Raw genomic sequence first — 20,228 nt, 5'->3', positions numbered from 1 at the left:
TTTTTCCTTTTTTTAATAGTAATGAAATAATAAACTATAAAACAGAGTAAAAAATAACGTAAAAACAGAACAACTAAAAAATTAGATAGCAAAAAATACATATATTTTTTAATAAAAATTTTAAATTTCAAAATATACAAATTTGAAAAAATATTTTTTTAAATTTTTTTTTAAATAATTTTTTTTCAGAAATATTTTTTTTTCAAAATATAATATATTTTAATAAATAATAATGAAATAATATTTTATTATATTTTCTTTAATTATTGTGGTTTTTGCGTTATTATATAAAATAAATAATAACAAATAATATAAAAATAAACAAAATTTGTAAAATAACAGATAAACATAATAATGGAAAGTTAAAATATATGTATATAATAATAATAAACATTATGCATAATAATATAAATTAAAATAAATAAAAAGCAAATTATATAAAAATAATTTTAAAAAATAAAAAATTATTAAAATATAAATAAAAAAAATAACGCAAAAGTCACAATAGTTAAAAAAACATTAAACAAAATGTATAAAAACGCAAAAATAATAAAAATAAAAATTGGAAAATAATTATTACAAATTTAAATAAATAATATAAAATAAATTTAAAAAATTAACTTTGATAAAATAATAAAAAATAATGCAAAAAATCACAACTATATACAAAATATTAAAAAAAAGCAAAATTTATAATGTAGAAAAAATAAAAAAAAACGTAAACATACATAATGTTTTATAAATGAATATATAAAAAATAATAATTTATTATTATAAATAATATCAAATAATACGAAAATATAAAAAACGATGATTAAAAATTAATAAATTGTAATAATAAAATAAACGCAGAAATAATAAAATGTAAATAAAATAATTTAATATGCCAATATAACTATAAAATAATTAAAACAACTAAAATTGTTCTTAATTTTTTATTGGTTGTAAAGTGCTAAATTAACAAATAAAAAATAATGTGAAACAAAAAATAAATTTAATTATAAATAATAACAAATAATATGAAAATATTAAAAAATTATGAAAAATTAATAAAATGTAAAATAAAACTAAGAAATAAAGCAAAAAATCATAATAAATTAGAAAATAAAAAATTTATCAAAATAATTGTGTGAACACAACAGAAATAGTAATATGAAAGTTAATAAATGAAAATGCCAAATTAACTGTAAATAATGAAAACAAATAAAATTTTTATTTATTGGTTACAGAATGCAAAATTAGCAAATAAAAACAATGAAACAAAAAAATAGGTTTTACAGTAAAAGTAACTAACAAAGCAAATAGAGAGTGAAATTGCATGGCAAAATATTTTCAATTAACAATGTACTAACTAAATTTTGCATCGAATCGAAGAATTGACAAAACGGCTGTATGAATTTTGAAAAATTTTGATAATGGACAAGAACTGCGTTGTATATATACATACATACAAATTTATATATAAATAGTATATATTCAAACATATTTCACTTTGCTTGATCACAGCTAAATTGTAAACACAATATCATCTCTTGGCATTGATTTCATAATAATTATTCATAAATAATAAATCATGGGTGGAGACTAAAACATAAACTATGCGTACACGTATGTATGTATATAGAACATATATGCAGTTAAAAACTGGAATTTAAATTATGTATGTACTCTTAATATGTAATTAATATGACTGCATTATAAATACATACATATGTACATTTAAGTATGTATATACAATATAGGTGTAGATAATTTATGTATTTGTACGTGTGGCTGATAATTTGTATGCAAGCATGTAATAAGTAATTATAATTGAAAAATAGTGTGTATAAATAATGAAAATAATAAAACAAGTGAAATTGATTCAAAACACATTGTAAAACAAGCGTGTATTTATTAATTTTGTTACGATTTTAAACGATGCTGTAAGTATTATGAGCAAAACAATCAGAAATATAGTTCTTTTATATTGTATAAACCCGTAAAACTCCTTAATATGCGCAAAACATGGTGTTTCTGATGTTCTTTTAAAAATCAATGTCCACCATATTTTATTTCCATAAATAAATATTAAATAAATTAACTATTATCGATTTTTATTTTAATTCTTTACAAATTTATTAAATTTTTCATTAAATTTCGCTTAAAACGTGTTAAAAACGACCTTCCTTCACTTTACATGCAAGACATATGCGCTAGCAGCTAAAACGAGCAGTGACAGCGACTGCGAGCAGCGGCAGCGAAATTGTGCGGCAGAGCAAAACTCATTTTTTCCCCAATTACACCAGGCGCCCATAAAGCGCAGCAGGCAGCCACAAAATGGCACATTTTTTAGTCGTACTGTACTACATATTGGTACACTACGAAACAATGCGCCCGAAAGTATGCCACATGCAAGTAAAAGCATCACCCAACGATGCTGTCATATGTATGGCATACAAAATACATATGAATTACAGAAGGCACAACAATTATCCTTAAGAGAAAATGAAAACATTGCATGTACTTATATACAGAAAAATTTTGAATATTGCTTTAAATTTTGCTTATAACAATAATACCAGACAACTTATATTACTCCAGCAGCAATAGGTCTTAAACGCACAAATCCATAGCGCTTAGCCGAGGTTCTCCTACTATGTCGACCTTATCTTCGTTCGGATCAGCACCGTAATGTAGCTCTTCACCGCGTTGATAGGCCCAAGTCATGCGTGCCGTTGTAAAGTTGATGCCCACATTGCCGGCCTTGTCGATACTTATTATGCCGGCTCCCTGCTCAAAACGTTGCGTCATGTCCTTCAGAACTTTAGCTGACGCTTCTTCTGCCGTCATATTTTCATATTTAATGTGAGCCAAAATGCGCGAGGCGACATTGTAACGCATAATTGTCTCACCATGACCTGTAGCCGATATGGCGGCCACTTCGTTATCGGCATAAGTGCCAGCACCTAGTAATGGTGAATCACCAACACGTCCAGGCATTTTGCCTGTTATGCCACCCGTGGAAGTAGCAGCAGCCAAGTTGCCCAATTCATCAATAGCAACAGCACCGACCGTTCCTTGTGAACCGTATTCTTTGAGGAAATTCTTGAGAACAGAATAGGACAGGACACCTTGTACATCACAAGGGCATCCAATATTCAAATCGGTATTGCACAATTTCTTTGTCGTAGCGTTCAAACTGTTCTTATAGTCTTCAAGTGCTTTCTGTGATTTATTCGTGACCAAAGCGCCTTCGGGTAGAATTTCGAAATTCTCTTCCTCTGCGAAAAGCATAGCACCTTCGCCCGAAAGGAACATGTGTCGCGTTTTCTCCATAACACGACGCGCCAAATCGACGGGATGATAAATGTCGCGTACTACGGAAACACAACCCGCATTCAAATCCTCACCGTTCATGATGGCTGCATCCATTTCTACTTTGCCCTCCCAAGTGAGCACTGAACCATAGCCGGCATTGAATTGTGGATTGATTTCCATTGAGCGTACCGCCTGCTGCACGGCATCCAAGACACTGCCGCCACATTTGAGTGTCTCGAAACCGACGCGTGCTGCCGTTTTGACTCCATGTAATGCAACAGGCAATTGGGCATCCGTAATGGAACCGGCTCCGCCGTGCACAAGCACGATGGGCTCCGCGCTTAGCTGGCAATGACAAAGATGTGAAGTCATTGTTAGACTGGTTATTGTATTAAATTTTCCAAAATAAGTTAATTTGAATGAAAGATTTTACAAAACAAATAATTTTTTTACAATTTAGATATTATTGACACTAAAAATTTATTTAAACACAACGGTCGCACACTTCGAAACATGAAATACCCTTGTGCCTAATAAAACTAAATTATAAAATATTAGTAGTTAATAAATTATTTAAAAAATCGTAAACATTTCAAACACCTATTAACGTAATGAATAGATATACATTTTATTTTTTTTATATATAATACTTACAGCCATTGAAAAGCACCATATTAGAATATGAAAGAACACTTTGGCCTGTAGTTAAAATAGAAATTAGATGTAAAAAATAATTTACAACTGATATAATATAAGTAAACTTAAAATATATTTAGATACAATTTCTTTTTGTACCAAATTAAAATTTTAATCTGTCATTCACAATAGTTGTAGTCGTCGTAATTATTTTCATTCGTACAGTCGTGTTTACTTCATTTTTTGTTACAACAGAAACTGTCAAATGTAAATGCCAGCCCTAATATTTAATTTATCAAATAATTATTTTCCGCCAAGTCTATGTTTTTTTCAAATAAAGTTGTAGTTTTGCTTATTTATAAAAAACAGAAAATGTTATGTTAATACAGAGAAAATGATTTAATATTTCATGTTTTGAGAAATGTGTTATTTGAATGAACGAAGATTCTGTTAATTGAAATGGTTTTCGAATTTTTTAAGGCTTAAAAAATTTCAAAACCACACCATAATTACAGACACCATTGTTGGAACATTAACGCTTTCACATATTTACATTCATATCTTTATCTTCTTATCCAATCAAATACTTTAAAGAACTTTGCACATGATAACCGATTTTACGACTTTGATTAGCCATTACACAACTTTCATTATTTTAATTAACCTATATTAAATTATTTAGGTATTTTATTGAACGGAATACGGGTAGTTGTAGCGGAATAAAATATTCTCCAATAGCTGCGGAAATAAAAATCTGGATACGGGAATAAAATACAGTTTCGTTACATTCAATGGGAACGAAAGCCGAGTGAGAAGTATTATGTAAAATCAGAAATTTTTATTACTGTATCACTATTATTTTCAACAGAGGTATCTAAAAAGAAAGTATGTTACTTTCTACTTATAAAAATATGTAAATCTATTCGTTTAAAAATATTCAAACCCTGGTACTAACACGCATTTTAATGCTTTTTAAATAGTAATTCCACACTACTTGACTATCGTGGTTTAACTGAAACTTATTCCAAATATTCTACGCGCATTACAGACTGAAAATTGCATTGTTATCATTATTGAACTAATAGCTGCAATAAAACTTACTTGCTGCCAATTTATTATACGATTATAGTTTTTTGATACCAAAGCACAACTGCATAGAGAGAAAAATTAACTCTTATAAAAAATTGATAATCCAATCTTGATATATTGACACCATTTATCCATATTACGTTATCTTAAGCAACAATTACAAAGAAAAATTAGACATCCCAGTAAGAACCACTTGCCATGTACATATGTGCTTAAATACCGGCACTCTTAAAATAGTTGCAAAAATATGTTTTCTCAAATCATTTTGAACTCCTTCATTTGCTATATCTTGAAACTAACCATTCTCTACATAGTGGTCAAGATCAAATACCTTTATGGCTGAGAATGCTTTAAATTACGTCGTCGCTGTCAAAAACTCATATTTCCCTCGAAATGTTAAGTATCTGTCTGTGCTATATTAATACATAACAAAACGGTGAACTCATGAGCATAATTGGATCCATTAGAAAACTCACTGAACGAGATTACTGGGTTTTCTAAAAGCTCGAGTTCGCCGTATTGTTATGTATTAATAAGATTGTGCAAATTTTGAGCACAGGACGAAAATCCTACTTCCATACAGGAAATCCTTTCATTACACACACAATCACATTTTTACATACAATTTTTTGGATAACTTTACGTATTCCACAGCCACACTCACAACAGAAAGTGAAACCAATTATCACTTTGCAATAAATACACAATGTGCACAGCTTATTTAAAAGTAATAAGATTTCACTGCCTTACAATAAACAACTTTTCAATTGCACGCTTCGAATTACAAAAAACTTGGTTAGTTGCATCCTATACGAAAGCGTATCGATTACGCTTTCTAACGACACACAGATTAGTTGAATTATGAACCATAATGATGAATAAGTACACAATTGTTTCACGTTTTGCATACGTAGTATACAAAATTTCCTTTATACTTCGTCAATAGGACATTAAAAGTTTTAATAAAAACTATAAAACGTTTAGACTTAATCGAAGAGACCGAAGCCCATGTCATCGTCGGATTCCTCTGGTTCTTCCTCCTTCTTCTTCTCTTCTTTCTTGGCCTCAGCTGGAGCAGCATCTCCACCAGCGGCGGCAGCACCACCAGCTGGGGCAGCAGCACCGACACCGGATCCAATGTTGGTGATCAAGTCCTTAACGTTAATACCTTCCAAAGCCTTGGCGAACAAACCGGGCCAGTAAGGTTCAACATCAACATTGGCGGCCTTCAAGATGGTCGAGATTTTCTCGCCCTAGAAAATAAACCAAATGTAAGTACATTCTCAAATGAATTGGAATAATTGCACAAGTACAAAACAGTAAACATGAAAAATCTACAAGGATTCTTGTAATATTTTCAGATTCTAATTATAGTTTTTGCGCACTTATGTCCAATCAGCAACACACTTACAGTGACAGCGATATCATCATCAACCAAGACGAGAGCAGCGTAAACGCAAGCAAGTTCAGCTTTTGTAGACATGGTTATAAAGTATTTAAATTATTAATATTGGTGCAAGTTGCCAAAAATTAGATTTTTATTTAAAAATTTGGCCTTAGCTCGAAGTCGAGAACAAGCACACCTCACAGAATCCTATACCGGAAAGAAAGAACGAAAATTGAAGTTTGTTGTGCTTAATTATCTGTCAACGCGAATTTCAACTGACATATACAGGGTTGCACTGTGTGCTCACTTTCAAGCTTTCAGGTACAGAATGCTATGTGATAGCAATATTAAACTTTATGGTACCGTTTACGTCACATATAAATAACTTTGTAATTATAAACATAACACAACGATAGTTTACATTTTTTTTAATATCGCAATAATTTGCAATGTTTAAAAATACATAAGTTTTATGTATTTAAAACAAAAGGTAAACAATTATTGTTCCAATTACGAAATCCTCTCTTCCGGCAACTCTTTACTCAATTGCAACTAACTTCAAAAATATTTACCGTTCATTTATTGTCTAAACAAGAGAATGGAAAGAGTCAAAATAAATTGCAATTGCACTTGAAAATTACGACACAGAAAGAAGGAAAAATATCGAAAAAGTCGAGTATATAATTGAAACGTAGTAGAAATTACTCAAAGTCACGCGATAAAAGGTGCAAAAAGCCATTAGTGATATATGCTAGAATATAGTAAAATGCATTAGAAGCAAGTGTGCATATAAAAAAGAGAAGTTTCCAAATTTGCTAACAAAGAATAAAATTTTGTCATTACATTCTTTTTTTCCTAATATGGCATAAATTTTCTATGTTTCTCGACAGCATTAAGCAGCACGAACTGTAAAACGAAAACACTCATTTGTGGAATCAGCCGTACTTGTGAATTTGTGTGAAGAAAATATTTAACAATACTTTTGTGCTTAAACAAATAATAGATTCACAGAAACAACTGTAATAGAAGAAAATAAAAACAAAAATTGTTGTAACATAAACTAAATATGGGCCGCGTTTTCCTCGAGCATATTGGCGGCTCGAAACTGTTCAATTGCGCACAGTGCCAGACAAATCTTACCAATCGCAGTCAATTGATAAGTACCAGATTTACAGGTGCAACGGGTAAGTTAAACTTTGAAATCTCTTTTTTATGATAGCGAAATACCACACATACGAATCGTGGCAATTGCGTATTGCGTCAGACTGAGATTACTTGCACTGATTACTTATCACCACTGTCTACATTATTGTTTGTTGTATTTTCGCAGGTCGTGCGTATCTTTTTAAGCGTGTGGTTAATCTGACATTTAGCAATGTCCAAGAACGGGTTATGCTTACGGGTCGACATATGGTACGCGATGTAATGTGTAAAAGCTGCGATGCCAAATTAGGCTGGATGTATGAATACGCCACCGAGGATGCACAAAAGTAAGTTGAAATATTTGAAAACTCAATTTAACTATTTAATTACATTTCCTGTTTTGTTAGATACAAGGAAGGACGCGTAATTTTAGAGTACGCATTGATAAGCGAGACTGAGGGTTTTCAGGGTGAAAGCGGCTCAATTCATTGAAAAACATTAATATTAGTGAATTCTCATTCATTTATCATCTCGTACGAAGTCTACATCGAGTCAGGTGCTCAGTCAGTTCTGCCAAGAGAAAGCATTCTTAGTTAATATTACTTTTCTTTAGTATTCAGCAGTTACCAAAAGTTACATGTGAATTAAGTTAGTATTTACATTGTCAATTGATCACAATACGGTAAAATCTCGATATTTATTTTTATTATTTTAAGTGCGTAAAGAACATATATGAAATATTGCACATATTTTTTAATTTTCTAAAATAAATCCCGGTTTTTTCCTTATGTTAAGTTCCTCGCGTTGGCAATTTGTCTGTATCCTAATATTATCATAATTCTTAAGATATTATTAAACAATTAAATATATATGTAATCACTGCGCATTCTCTTAAGATTTCGAATAGTAATTTAAACCTTTTATATTATATGAAATATTAAGAAAATAAAAATGCCAAATAAGCAGTTTAAAATCCATGCGCCCGCTTATCAGGGCAGTGAACTCCGGCGTACATCGTCGCAAGCAAAGCTATTTTTTATTCAATATTTTGTTACCGAGGTAAATGCATTGCAATCGCCGCTTAAGAGTGTAAAAAGATGCGTTTTAAATGTCTTGGTTGCGAGATAAGTTGAGAAAAATTTACTGATTGTTAAAGTTCATAAAATAAGTACTTTCAGACACACGACTCTTTACATTGTCCTAGGGCCAGATGCTTCTATGGCCAAGAGATTGTATTATTATTCTTAGTCATAGTCATGTGATAAACTGAACCGATTTCGGTGGCCTACAAATGAGCAGCTTCTTGGGGAGAAACGGACGAGTTCAAAATTTCCGATCGATTTTTCAAAAACTAGGGGACTAGTTCGCATGTACGTATACAAACAAACTGGCAAGGATAAGTCGAATCAGCTCGTCATTCTTTATATATATACAATATGTTATACGGTCTTTTGCGCTTCCTGCGTGTTACAAACTTCGTTATAAATATACTGTAATCAGAGTTTTATTCAGTTTACTTGCAGAGTAAGCAAGCATTTTATTTACAGTCCAACTCAACATTTATTTTGTTTTTCACTTAAAAAAAAAATTAACAGTTCGTATATTCGCGGACTAGCACTGCGTAAATTGCAAAAGCGCATTAGTGTCTGTATTTATGTGTAGTTGATTTAATAAAACATATTTTTCTTCTTTACAAAAATGTAAAAATTCGTCATTTTTACTTTTGGAATTTAAATTCACTACTTGTACATTAAATTCACTATTTTTGGTTGCACTAAGATTTTAAAACTCGAAAAATAGTAGAGAATTACCTTTTATTAAACAATGGTAGTGAAGTTAACAAATGCACATATGTACGCTTCAGAGGAAATGCTTATATCTCTGGCTAATTATTCTACACACTTTCATTGTGCTCAACATCCATGAATCATTCCAAGTTGCACACGCGTTAAAGTTTACCAGACTTTTGCGCCATCGCTATGGCGTTTTCATTGGCAATCATTTGGAACTCTTGGAAGCGCTGTGAAATACGTTGGTTCATCTTCAGGTACTTCTCCATACAATTGAGTGCACAGCGTTCCTATCAATTATGAATAAAAGTTAGACTAATGTAAGTAAACAAATATATCATTCGAGCCGGTGAATTGCTTTGTTACCTCATTATCTTTGACCACACGCGAAGTAAAATCGCGCACGCAATCTGTGAAACACATTTCCGACAATTTATTGTAGGACATCAGAAAATCGGAGAACTGTAATTTGAAGTTTTTTGTTTTATTAAGAAATTCACGTATATAGACTGTCCATACATTATGAAACTCACTGTTTTCATTTGATCCTTATCCAAGTTATCGATCGAAGCATTTTGACCCGCATCTACCATTTTCAATATTTATGTGTTTTATGCTAAAGATTCTAAGTATATTTAATTTGAAGTCGTATTTTTCATATAACTTTTATAAAAAATTATAAAGCCGTAAGTTTTGTAATTCGCGTGCACTTATCTTTCTTTTTTGGTTATGAAATGCCAAGGCGCACAGCTGATTTTCAACATGACGTGTAGTTGCCACATGTGGAGCACGAAATTTGTTTAACAGAGATATTATTTATTGTTTTATGTATAAAGGTAAAAACAAATATATGCACAAAGGTGTCGTTGTTGTAGGAGCAGAAATTAAATCCCAAAAAGTTTTGGTGTCGAGTTGAAGGGCCTTAGCCATATGTTGAAAGTTGAACGCAAACTAGTTCGTTAGTTTTTGAGATATCAACCAGAGCTCATTCGTCGGAACCGCCGATATCGGACAACTATAACATATAGCTCTCATACAAACTGAACGATCCAAATGAAGTCAATGAGAACAAATTTCTTATATCATGCCACTATAACATATAGCTGCCATACAATCTGAAGTATCAAAATCTAGTTCTTGAATGGAAAAGTTTTCTATTTAACGAAATATTTTGAAGAAATTTTCATGAAACCTGCCGAGTTGAGAGTCCTTTGTCGGCTAAAAATTCGGGTCCTTTCCGATTACGTTGACCCGATTGCAATGGGTCGTACACAGGACATTCTCCAAACAAATTATTCAGTTCAGACTAATATAAAAAATATGTAGCTGTCATACAAACTGTTCCATCAAAATCAGTTTTTTTTTTAAATTCGGACGCTCAAAACATCACGCTTTTATTAAATAAACAATCTTATTTATTTCACTTTCAGTTGCAAATTTTAATTCCAAATTTCAAACACAAAATAAATATATTTATATATGTATATATATATATTGTATGTATGTTTTGTTCCAAAAATGTATGCATTTGTGTTTTATGAGTTATGAAATTAATTTTTTCGAATTTTTTGCTTTTCTAAATACTAATTTTGTGTGAATCTCCTCTTTTGTAGTACATTCAGCTCATTTGTGTTTTGTTTCATTATATATATATGTGTTTATATTAAAGTTTTTTGTAATCTAAATATCCAATTCGTTCGTTTTCATTTTGTAGCCTAAATTGTTGCGCCCAACGCACATTTTCACACATTTGTAATCCCCGCATATTATCAATTTAATGGTTTGCTTTCTTTTTTTGCGATTTAGTTTAGTGTGCTTTTGTTTTTTTCTTTTTGCTAACATTACAACATTAAAAATTTTCACACGATTTTCGCACAAACATACAACATACATATATATACGTATTAGTTGCGCAACATAATTTAAACTACAAGTACGAATGTTTTAACAAAACAAACGCTAACCGTCTATTTGTATGTACTATAACTCACACACTCACACCCACATACATACATGCGGTGCGTTCTAGCGTAAAAGCAAAATCAGAAATATCCAATTTCTAAGTTATTTACAGTGAAATAGATAATAATAATAATAATATTGCTTAAAAATACAATTACAATTAGAATTACAAATAGTTACTTTTTATGTTTTTTTCTTGTTTTTAGAAAGGTAGACACTTATTTATATTTGTATATATATCCAATCAGTGTTATCTATAACATTTTGTTCGTGTCTTTCTTATACGTAACATATGTATGTATGTATGTATATAAAGCAAAAGCTTATCTTTGCACATAAATGAGTATAAATGTAATACTTACTATAAGCAAATTATAATAGTCGTTAGAAATGTGAAAAAAGTAGTTTGAAGATACAAGCTTGAATTTTAGTTTAACTTATAGACTACTTAAAATACATATACATACAATCATATAACTGTTGTAATTACAAGTAATGTATATACGAAAATATGTATTATTAAAAAAATTAAGTTTAATTAAAATGATTGTGCAGTAAAACTTTTAAAATTATACATTTAGTTTAGACACATTCTGGAGCATAGTAAAACTATTTATATCAAAAATGAACATTTTTATCGCTATATAGTGAAAACAAACAAATTGCCGTTAATAATTTGAAACATTCTGTTAAAATGTTAGTTATAGCAAATTTTGCGTAATGTGCAAATTTCAGAATAAAAACGAATTTGCAGCAAACTGATACTACAACAACTATTGTGGTGTATAAAACAAATTTGTCTAGTGATTATCTTTGACTGTAGCTTTTGTAAACGCGTTGCGAGCCGCCGCTACGTGTTGTTGTCATTGTCGGACTATCGCCATTGCCGATAATGTCCATACCGGCGTTTGCGCTGGTAGCCGACGTTGAAGCGTGATGTGTTTCTAAGTTTAGGGGAAGCGCACAGTCATCGGATTCGTTCATCTCGTACACTAAATCACGTTTCTTGAAGTAGTCAATTAATGTCTTTGTCGACTTAATATGCGCCACAGCGGAAGCATCCGACTATTTGAAAAAATGTTGAAAAATTAAAAAAAAAAGTTACATGCCGTTAATGAAATAAATAAAATAAATAAAAAGATGACAGTAAGGTGTATGTACTTACACAAGTCAGATCCATAAATGTATAGTATTTCTCCAGTACACTAATAATTTCTTTGAAGCCATTTCCGCGTAAATGTCTACGCACCAGCGTTTCGTAGTCCTCATTATCAGTGATTATGTGGCCAATAAGCAGAGCAGCATAGCTACCCTTAATGGTGTGCTCCATGTGATGGCCGGAGTTTTTCAGCACTGTAAATAGCAAATTGTAAATTGTCGATTCAAATTTTTTCATTGAATAATTCTTCAATGTCAGGGTTGCCAGTTTTTAATTCAAAAACTTTGGAACAAAAAATTGATATTTAATTTTTAATCAGAAATAGTTTCTTTTTTCCAAGATGCTCGATTTCAATTTTTAATAACCATTTTTTAATAATTTAAAACTACATTAAAAATTAAATTTTCACTAAAACATAAATATTTAAGAATAAAAATATTTTCAATTAAGTTGTTCGGGATTACAAAATAAATCAAATATTAAATCAATTATTTTATAATGTATTATTTGCAACTCTGTTAAATAAAATATTCTTATAATATAAATATTCAGAACACTTACAGTTATTTACAGTTTCATCAACCTCCTCCTGTTTCTTCTTATTTTTATCGGTACTATCCAAAATGGCATCTGTATTCTTTTCGACCAATCTGTTTGAAAAAGAATAGATCAATAAAATTAGTATAATTAAAGCTAAGTATAAAAACCATGCATTAATTACCTGGCCAATTCCTCGCATCCGTAGAAATACTCCATCACAGCTTGCACAGCAGTCACCTTGTTATGTTGATGACTGCTGTATTCGGGTGGCGCATAAATTCGCATTATCGCCACGCGATTAGGTATCGTATACATGGTAAGGTTGATAAGCAACAGCAGCACCTGTGGATATAATGAAAAAAAAAAAAGAATATTAGTTAAATGTTTACGTTGCTACCCAAAGCATATACTCACCAGAATACTCAGCTCAAAGACACAACGTTCAGGAATGTAGTTGGGTGCCTGCAGCAACAGACGGAAGCAGGTCTCGATTACAGCAATGCGTTGACCCAACAATTCGGCACCCAACGCTTTTGTCGGATTGAATGTGTGCGTTAAATTGATGAGCACTTTGAGAAGTGGGAATAGGAGCTCGCGCATTACCACTCCTGGACTATCTTTGGCAGAATGCTCGATTGACTCGGCTACATGACGCATTATCTCACGATCGCATAGTGTAAATAGTGAACATAATGTGTGGACCGCCTCGCCTTGACCGTAAGTCAATACATACCGTTGATTCTCCTCATTCAATTGCGTCACATTCTCCAGCACACGCATACAACGCTCGACCGTTTGCATATTGTCGAGTAGCGATTGCGTCCATTGAATATGTGTAGCGCCATTATTGCAATCGATTACAGGACGACAATTGTCGGAAATAGTTTTTATGATATGTTCGAGGCCGCCAAGTGAGCGTAGCTCTTCCTTAAACCAATCGCCTGCACGCTTCGAGGTCAACGATAGTAGTGTTTCCATTGCCAGAGTGCCAACAGTAAGCGTGTCCACATTGAGGTGAGCCGCTTTGCCTTGAGATTTTATTTCCTCGCAGAGTTCACGCACCTTTTGACGATTGCGTTCGTAGTTGGCGCGATCCGAAGGTGCTGCTACAATTTCCGACTCGAGCAAGTTCATCATTAATTCCAGCGAGTCGCGATCGAGATCCATATTTAGACCCTCTTGTGAGAGTATAAACATAATTGCAGATGTACAGAGACCTAGACTCTGATCCATATTTGCATCAGAAAGCGCCTGGTGAAGAGGGGATTACAACGTTTGAGTATGGATAAGTAACTTAAATACTTTTATAAACAGTTATTTGAAGATTAATTAAAACAAGATTTGAAGATATATAGACGGACAACACTAAATCGACTCAGCTCATCACACTAACCATTTATATATATATATATATATTAGTGGATGTTAAAAACTTAATATACCTTGTTCAGGGTATATACAAAAATTTTATTCATTCCATTTGTAGCTTACCTTGAAAAACTTGGTAACCACGCCATGTGCGCGCACATGCATACGGAACGTTGGGATCATACACTTCGACGCCAGCTGAAGAGCTGATAAGCAGCGTGTTGGCGTTGGATTATGCGGTTGCAGCGCATCCAATATGTACTCGACATCATCATCCATTTCTTGATATTCACCAATTTCCTGTATTTGATGCGCTGTTTTCACATTACGCACAACGGTGTAGAAGCCTTTAGCTTTGCGATCGATTTTCACACTCGTTACAGTATCGCTCGGCGCATCTATATCCATATCGTACGGGCTGTTGGAGCGGATTTGCGCATTGTTAGCTTTCGTTATGCGTGTGAGTTTGCCAATAGCTGGGCTGTTATCACGCGATATGGCGCTCGGACTTAGATCCTCGCTGAAGTCATCGAAAATCGCATCGGCCGCTGTACGTGTGGTTGCAGGCGGTGCAAGCGTATCATTCTTTTGCAGTGGGGACGCATTCGCGTCGTTAGCTGTGCTGCCGTTCGCTTCAGCATCCCAACTATGTTTGTACAGGTGACGTTTAGAAGCCGCCGTTTGCTCCGTCTGATCGGGTGGCACCAGTGCACGACTCTTAAATATGCTACCTTTCTTCTTAGAGATCACAAGTTTCACAGAACCACGCTGTTGTTCTTCCTCTCCATTCGCACCGGTAGACGCGTCATTGCAGACGCCGTACACCACATGTTCGGCCAAGAGTCCAGCTGTTGGCGATTCGACGACTGCATTACAATTTACTTGATTGTCTAGTGTTAGTGTACGTTTGAATTTGTCTTTGACTTTGTAGTCACGCCGTGGTGGCGATGACGGTGTTGCACTTGCTGGACGGGTGAGTGAATTGGAATTGGAGTTGTTGTCATGCAGCTCCAGTGTTGGTGTCAATGAGGCGGATGGTAATTGCGCGGATAACTGTGACGAAATGCACGTGTTCAAATCATTTGATGTGGCCGAGTCGTGGTAATCTATATTGGCCAATTTCGCGGGCGTGCCATGCTGTTGTTCCTCGAGTTCTTCGGCCGATGGCTGTAATACTTGAGTAACTTGTTGATTCTTACGTTTTCTGCCATAACTACGCGGCGCTGGTGGTGTGCTGCCTGTTAGCGGTGATGTACTCGCAGCGCCACTTTTAGTTGCTGCTGCTGCAGCCTCTTCGGCGGCACCAGCTTTCGCTGATAAACTGGCGGCGATTTTATTAATATTATTATTGTTATTATTTACATTGTTGTTGTTGCTAATATTACGAGGTTGGCGTCCACGACGTGTGACGGGTGCCGTAGCGATTGCAGGTGTTTCAATACTATCGTTGGTTTGCTGTGTGGCAATCTCTGTTGTAGGTAAGCTTTCCAATTCCCCGACACCTTTTTCAGGAGATGTGTCGTTATCTGTTGGTGAAGTTATATGCTCCTCAGTTACAGCAGCTACCTTTTTTGGTCGCCCTCTTGTTGGGCGTTTAGTAGGTTCCTCCCCGATGACGGTAGGCGCCACGGTAGCAGCTGGTTTGCGCCCTCGTGTTCTCGTTGTTGTGGCCGGTTGAGTTTTCTGTGGAGATTGACTGTTTTCATCCTCATCTTCCGCATAGTTTGCTCTTGCACCTCGACCACGCCCTCGTGTGACACGTCGTTTTGTTGTACTTTGTTCTTCGATTTCTTCTCTTTGTAGCTCTGTAGCTGTTTCCATTTCTGGAACATCCATCGGATCCGCTACGCCGTTCACTTTGGGTTCATCGGACTCAATATTAGTTGCGGCTACGGAATGAAGACTTTCGTCGCCGCGCAGTACTGCTAATATATCTTCTTGTAGTGGCTCTTCTACCAAATTCGTTGCTCGTTGACTCACTTCGCCGTCCATCATCATAGATTCTAACCGTGACTCTATATCGGAAGGAGGGGCTACCAATGAGGAATGTTGACTCGTTTCTAAATCGCTAGTTATAACACTAGAACCACGACTGTGTATCACACAACTCTCTTCGTGCACCGCCTGCGCCAATAGCTGTGGCGTACTGTTACCTTTAGACGAAATGCTGCCCAGCACAGAGGATTGCGAATCAAAGTCACGTTCCGACAGCGCAGGTGGAGAAATCACTGTACGTCCTATGGGCGTCGGTTGTAGATGTTGTTGTTCAATGTGTGCACTAAATGCCAGATGCGGAGAAGGCGTCTTAAATTCACTTCCAGTTGCGGCAATATTTGCTTGTTCTAAAGCGACGTGTTTCAAATGTTTATGCTTTTTACTTTTCTGTTTCTTTTCACGTTCACCTCCAGAGGCACTGCCTGATTCCGCAGCGGCGGCTGCTTTTTGGGCTGCTGCAGCGGCTTTAGCTGCCTCGGCGGCTTTTATGGCGTTGCGTATCACGTCTGTTTTAATTATAAGTTTTAATCGTTCTTTAGGCGGTTTATCCGGTGAAATTTTCACTGTCGAATAATTGATTTCGGATGGGTCTTCAGAGTTTTGATGTGATACGTGTGCAGTTTGAGGAGCGGGTACTGTAGGCGGCGGCAGCACTGGATCCGGAGAAGGCGGTCGCAGTGGTTTTACAATGATCTTTGGCGTATTATATACCGGCGGAGGATGTGTGGAAGGAACTTCTTCTGTAGACGCTTGGCGAGATTTTGATGGCTCGGTATCGTAGTGTTGGTGTGGAGATGAGATGTTATTGGTTATAGGTTGCTCTTCACTATCAGTACTCACCAAACGAGAGGTACCCTATAATGAGAAATAATTTAATTTTTACTTCTTACATTATACATATATAAAAATATTTATCTATTATTCAGATTCAGAAACTATTTATACCTAACAATACTTAAAATAAATTGAAATTGTCATTCCGAAATTTACTAGAGTACTAACGCCGCGACAAAAAAATGCGCGCGTTTTTTACATCTTTTGTTGTTACACTTCTTTCGTGTTTTCTTTTGTGGTTGTTTTTCTTAAGTTCGCTCTGAGGGATTTTTTTTGTTTTTATTTTAGTGTTGTTTGGCAAGAGAATTAGAACAGAATCTATTGTGAATCGTGGTGAATTAAAAATTCGCTCTAGCTGCTAAAAGATACAGGGGGAAGGGGGTTTGAGGACTAACTAATTTTCACAAGTATGTCAGAAAATGTATAGAAAGCAAAAAATAGTAAAAACATAAAAAAATAAATGTTATATACTTAAAGCACTTTGTAATAAGTTCATTTCACAAATGGTTAATGCTAAATATGTATGTTTATTGAAGGTAGGTTTATATTACTTTTGTAGCAAATAAATTATATACTTTATAAATAAATTACCTTAGAAATTCTCAGCACTATTGGTGGGTGTTCAGGTGTTTTCGGCGTGTAAGTTGTTCCGACTGTCGTCGAAGTTGACGCTACGCTTCCGATTAATGTCGCACTAACTGTAACAGCTGTTGGTGCGGGTGTTGCTGGAGGCGGCAGATCTGGCTCAATAGTCGCACCACTTTTTATACTATCGTCTGCGTTAGGTACCCCAGTTTCATCTGATTTAGCAGGTTTATTTTTAGGAAATATGATATCTTTCAGTGGAGTCGGTATGCGCTCATCTTCATCATCTTCACAATAGTTAACCACTTTACGTGCCCGGGCAATAACACGAGACGGAGGTGCTTCGGGCTTTAATTTTTTCTCCTCTTTTTTCTTTTTTTGCTTAGATTCGCTTACCGGTTTATTCGCACCTAGCGTAGAAATATCCCCAGTGGCGTTGTCATCCTCTTCCGCTGCCGTTTGCTTAGCAATAGCTTTCTTCGGTGATTTCTTCTTACGCTCCCCAGAATTTGCTTTTGGTAATTTCATTTTGATTGGTTCACGTACTGGAGTGCCGATCGAACCAGCATTTGATGTTCCAGCCGAATAACTTTCGCGTATAGGCGAAGCCGGTGTTCTGGGCATATTCTGTATGATTTGTGCAATCACCTCCGGTGGCGCAGTATTACGTGATTTAAAAAATTTCTTGGGCTTTGGGGGTTCCGGTACCGATGGGGACATGTCATCGTCAAGTAATGATGCTGGACTTTGAGCAGGACTCGCTGCTGCAGCAGCAGCGGCAGCAGCCGCAGCTACGGCCGGTGATAGTGCGGCTAAAGCATAAGTACGGGTAGATGTAAACCCGATTTTGCCCCATTTACCAACCGTACCGACAGAACGTGCTACAGTTGGACGATTGGTACATTCCTCACCCTTGCAAAGTACGTCCATGGGGACAACAATATTTTTGCCCCAACGAGACATTATGTTCTTGTTTAATTAATCAATTACGGTGCTCCAGATTGTGACGTTGTTTGGATATTGTAAAAATTTAACTATTTTTTGTAATTATGCTTTTTATATACATTTATTTGAACTTTGAAATTTCGGAACGACTTGAATTTTTTATTTATAAATTTGTTATTAGTAATAGATATTTGCTAAGTTTTGTTCGCCTTGTTGATGAAAGTGTGCACATAATTCACAAAGATTGCTTTTTTTTCTAAATTTCAAGGGCTGAAACAAGTCACCGTACAATCCATTTTTTTGATGAAAAAATTCACTGAACTCATTATTCATGTACATGGTTCTTTATATAATTATGCATGTTTTTAAAGTTCAATAAAGTTTAAACAGGTTTTTTGTTTTTGTTTTCTTTTATATTTATGCAGGCGGCGCATGATAGCCGCGTTTTAGTTCACCACATTTCAATTGTTTTTATTTTCACCTCGACGTCCAGTAAACACAACACAAAACGTCAAATGTGTTTTTGTTGTAATTTTATGTAGTTTCCTTTCGGCGCGATTTCAATAGCTCCCCCCAATAAGATTTTCTCTTCATCCAAAAGCACTACCCCTTTTTTCTCTCCAGCCACCCAATCAATGCATCGACCGAAAGCAATAAAACCATATATAGCAGCTTAAAAATGGAACTTCACACTTATTTATATATTCACATTGCTTTTGCAATTAAATTTTCTTCAACGAGATTCTGTTTGTGCAATAAATAATCAACAGTTGCACAAAAATTTACTAATATTTTCGATTTGCTTTCACATTCGTGTTCACTGTGCCACCGTACCTTTACGTGCTTTTCTTTGTGGGACAGACGGTGAGAGCACACGAAATTTATATCACTTTAAAACAAACAAAACATGAATTTTTCGGCCGCAAAATACTTGTTAATATTTTTATGCAATCTCTTTTAACTTTTCGACATAGATTTATTCACGTAAACTGGTTTGAAATTGATTTAAAATGAAAATTATTTTTGGCGAGGTTTACTGCTTTTATGTATCGGAGCCATTTTTATTTTTCTCGTTCCATATTCACCACATTGACGGTATTGCCATTTTCGTGTGATTATCTGGTGGATTATTTTGGTAATTGAGAGATTATAGAAGTGTGAAAATTTTGTTAAAAATTAAAGGAAATATTAAATAAGAATATAATTATTGGATAGGCTCCATTTATAAGTGTATGGTCCAGTTTTTGTCCATAACCTTATTCTATTTTAGTAAAACACAATACTCATTTGAAAATTTCTTTGTAATTGTGTTTAACATATGAATTGCCATTTGTTTATATACATACATACATACATAGCAAACCGAAATGTGTATTTTATATATTTTATTACTTTTTTTAATTTTTTTCCCCCCTAATTATTTTAAAATCATACGGGCTAATAAATGTTTTGACATTTCTAACAAGCAGTCGAGTACACATCGGGCAGGGATGAC

General features: G+C 34.3%; 5 protein-coding genes across 7 annotated transcripts; 1 reads left to right on the top strand and 4 right to left on the bottom strand.

Annotated features, from left to right (window-relative positions):
- Positions 1–2,506: 2,506 nt before the first annotated feature.
- LOC126760332 (probable isoaspartyl peptidase/L-asparaginase GA20639) lies at positions 2,507–5,827 on the bottom strand. Of its 2 annotated transcripts, none has more exons than XM_050475899.1 (3): positions 4,880–5,827; positions 3,955–3,999; positions 2,507–3,645 (listed from the first exon to the last, which is right to left on the bottom strand). In XM_050475899.1, the coding sequence occupies exons 1-3, from the start codon at positions 4,895–4,897 to the stop codon at positions 2,596–2,598; spliced, it is 1,113 nt and encodes a 370-aa protein (XP_050331856.1). In that variant the 5' UTR covers positions 4,898–5,827; the 3' UTR covers positions 2,507–2,595. The 2 variants fall into 2 exon arrangements, with proteins under 2 accessions (XP_050331856.1, XP_050331857.1); XM_050475900.1 differs by having other exon boundaries at positions 4,892–5,827.
- An 88-nt stretch (positions 5,828–5,915) lies between these two features.
- LOC126760334 (60S acidic ribosomal protein P1) lies at positions 5,916–6,646 on the bottom strand. Its single transcript, XM_050475903.1, has 2 exons — positions 6,437–6,646; positions 5,916–6,278 (listed from the first exon to the last, which is right to left on the bottom strand). The coding sequence occupies exons 1-2, from the start codon at positions 6,506–6,508 to the stop codon at positions 6,012–6,014; spliced, it is 339 nt and encodes a 112-aa protein (XP_050331860.1). The 5' UTR covers positions 6,509–6,646; the 3' UTR covers positions 5,916–6,011.
- A 342-nt stretch (positions 6,647–6,988) lies between these two features.
- LOC126760333 (protein yippee) lies at positions 6,989–8,583 on the top strand. 2 transcript variants are annotated; one of them, XM_050475901.1, is made up of 4 exons: positions 6,989–7,137; positions 7,303–7,596; positions 7,743–7,902; positions 7,963–8,583. In XM_050475901.1, the coding sequence occupies exons 2-4, from the start codon at positions 7,479–7,481 to the stop codon at positions 8,045–8,047; spliced, it is 363 nt and encodes a 120-aa protein (XP_050331858.1). In that variant the 5' UTR covers positions 6,989–7,137; positions 7,303–7,478; the 3' UTR covers positions 8,048–8,583. The 2 variants fall into 2 exon arrangements, with proteins under 2 accessions (XP_050331858.1, XP_050331859.1); XM_050475902.1 differs by lacking the exon at positions 6,989–7,137 and adding an exon at positions 7,176–7,193.
- Positions 8,584–9,352: 769 nt separating this feature from the next.
- LOC126760335 (mitochondrial import inner membrane translocase subunit Tim9) lies at positions 9,353–10,078 on the bottom strand. The gene is made up of 3 exons (XM_050475904.1): positions 9,879–10,078; positions 9,712–9,807; positions 9,353–9,635 (listed from the first exon to the last, which is right to left on the bottom strand). The coding sequence occupies exons 1-3, from the start codon at positions 9,936–9,938 to the stop codon at positions 9,504–9,506; spliced, it is 288 nt and encodes a 95-aa protein (XP_050331861.1). The 5' UTR covers positions 9,939–10,078; the 3' UTR covers positions 9,353–9,503.
- A 735-nt stretch (positions 10,079–10,813) lies between these two features.
- LOC126760331 (protein wings apart-like) lies at positions 10,814–19,786 on the bottom strand. Its single transcript, XM_050475898.1, has 7 exons — positions 17,795–19,786; positions 14,498–17,224; positions 13,421–14,257; positions 13,188–13,348; positions 13,028–13,116; positions 12,473–12,660; positions 10,814–12,372 (listed from the first exon to the last, which is right to left on the bottom strand). The coding sequence occupies exons 1-7, from the start codon at positions 18,749–18,751 to the stop codon at positions 12,115–12,117; spliced, it is 5,217 nt and encodes a 1,738-aa protein (XP_050331855.1). The 5' UTR covers positions 18,752–19,786; the 3' UTR covers positions 10,814–12,114.
- Positions 19,787–20,228: the final 442 nt, after the last annotated feature.

This window comes from Bactrocera neohumeralis, chromosome 5 (assembly GCF_024586455.1).
Source record: "Bactrocera neohumeralis isolate Rockhampton chromosome 5, APGP_CSIRO_Bneo_wtdbg2-racon-allhic-juicebox.fasta_v2, whole genome shotgun sequence".
Classification (NCBI taxonomy): domain Eukaryota; kingdom Metazoa; phylum Arthropoda; class Insecta; order Diptera; family Tephritidae; genus Bactrocera; species Bactrocera neohumeralis.
The sequence above is the reverse complement of the archived record's forward strand: the minus strand, read 5'-3'. Positions and strand labels throughout refer to the sequence as shown.